Below are 938 nucleotides of genomic sequence, written 5' to 3' on the forward strand. Positions count from 1 at the left end.
TCTCATGGGCTTGAGTTTATAAGGCTGGCTGCTTGGTACTCTCGCGAGATCTGGCAACAGCTCTGTGTGTGTGTGTGTGTGTGTGTGTGTGTGTGTGTGTGTGTGTGTGTGTGTTTAATATTCTGATTTCTAAATGTGATATTCATACTTCATGAGCTATTGGTGTTTTCCTACAGTGTGGCGCGGCCCTGAACGCAGCAGCAGATCCAACATGGCGGCGCCCGGACGCTGCAGCTTCTTTGTGGAGAAAAAGAAAAGATTCTGTAAGATGATTCCCGCGCGCGGGAAAACGCTCTGCGGAGAGCACGCGACCACGGTGAGTCAACGGCTACCGGACAAACAGCTGATCTCATTAATTAACCCGAACTGCGCGCGCGTGTGTGTGTGTGTGTGTGTGTGTGTTTATGTGTCACACGTTGTTCAAACTTAAATAAACTTTATTAGTTCCTCAGCTCAGTGACAAAGACTCCTCCCCCTTAATACGTCACTGAGGCGGAGGCATGTGATTGGATGGAGAGAGAGAGAGGGGGAGAGAGAGATATAGAGAGAGAGAGAGAGAGAAAGAGAGAGAGAGAAAGAAAGAGGAAGAGGGAGAGAGAGAGACAGAGAGAGAGAGAGAGAGAGAGAGAGAGAGAGAGGGGGGGGGGGAATATCTGGGATCTTTATAACAAAAAACAAATAATTTATTAATTATAATAAAGTTATGTTCTTGTCTCCAGGATTCTTCAGGAAGCATCAGGAGGATCGTCTGTCCTCTGGACCCCAAACAGTGAGTCACTGATAACCAGGGCTGCCTTTACCTGCCACTAGGCCCCGGGGCTGAGAGGTTTCGTAGGCCCCCCGGACGGCGGCCTTACAATACAGATGCTTTAAAGCCATGTTTGTCTACACCACAGTATCTCTATTGATGAAATACAAAATCACCTAAGGTAACAGAC

The 938-nt window shown here is 47.9% G+C and overlaps 1 protein-coding gene across 1 annotated transcript in view; it reads left to right on the forward strand.

Annotated features, from left to right (window-relative positions):
- The first annotated feature begins 201 nt into the window (after positions 1–201).
- trmt13 (tRNA methyltransferase 13 homolog) overlaps positions 202–938 on the forward strand; it is a 9,361-nt gene continuing 8,624 nt past the window's right edge. Inside the window, exons 1-2 of the mRNA XM_080055015.1 lie at positions 202–316; positions 720–769. Coding sequence (XP_079911141.1) covers positions 212–316; positions 720–769 — 155 coding nt within the window. The 5' untranslated portion in view covers positions 202–211. The remainder of the gene's footprint in view (positions 317–719; positions 770–938) is intronic.

Source organism: Ammodytes marinus, assembly GCF_949987685.1.
Source record: "Ammodytes marinus genome assembly, contig: scaffold_107, whole genome shotgun sequence".
Lineage (NCBI taxonomy): Eukaryota > Metazoa > Chordata > Actinopteri > Uranoscopiformes > Ammodytidae > Ammodytes > Ammodytes marinus.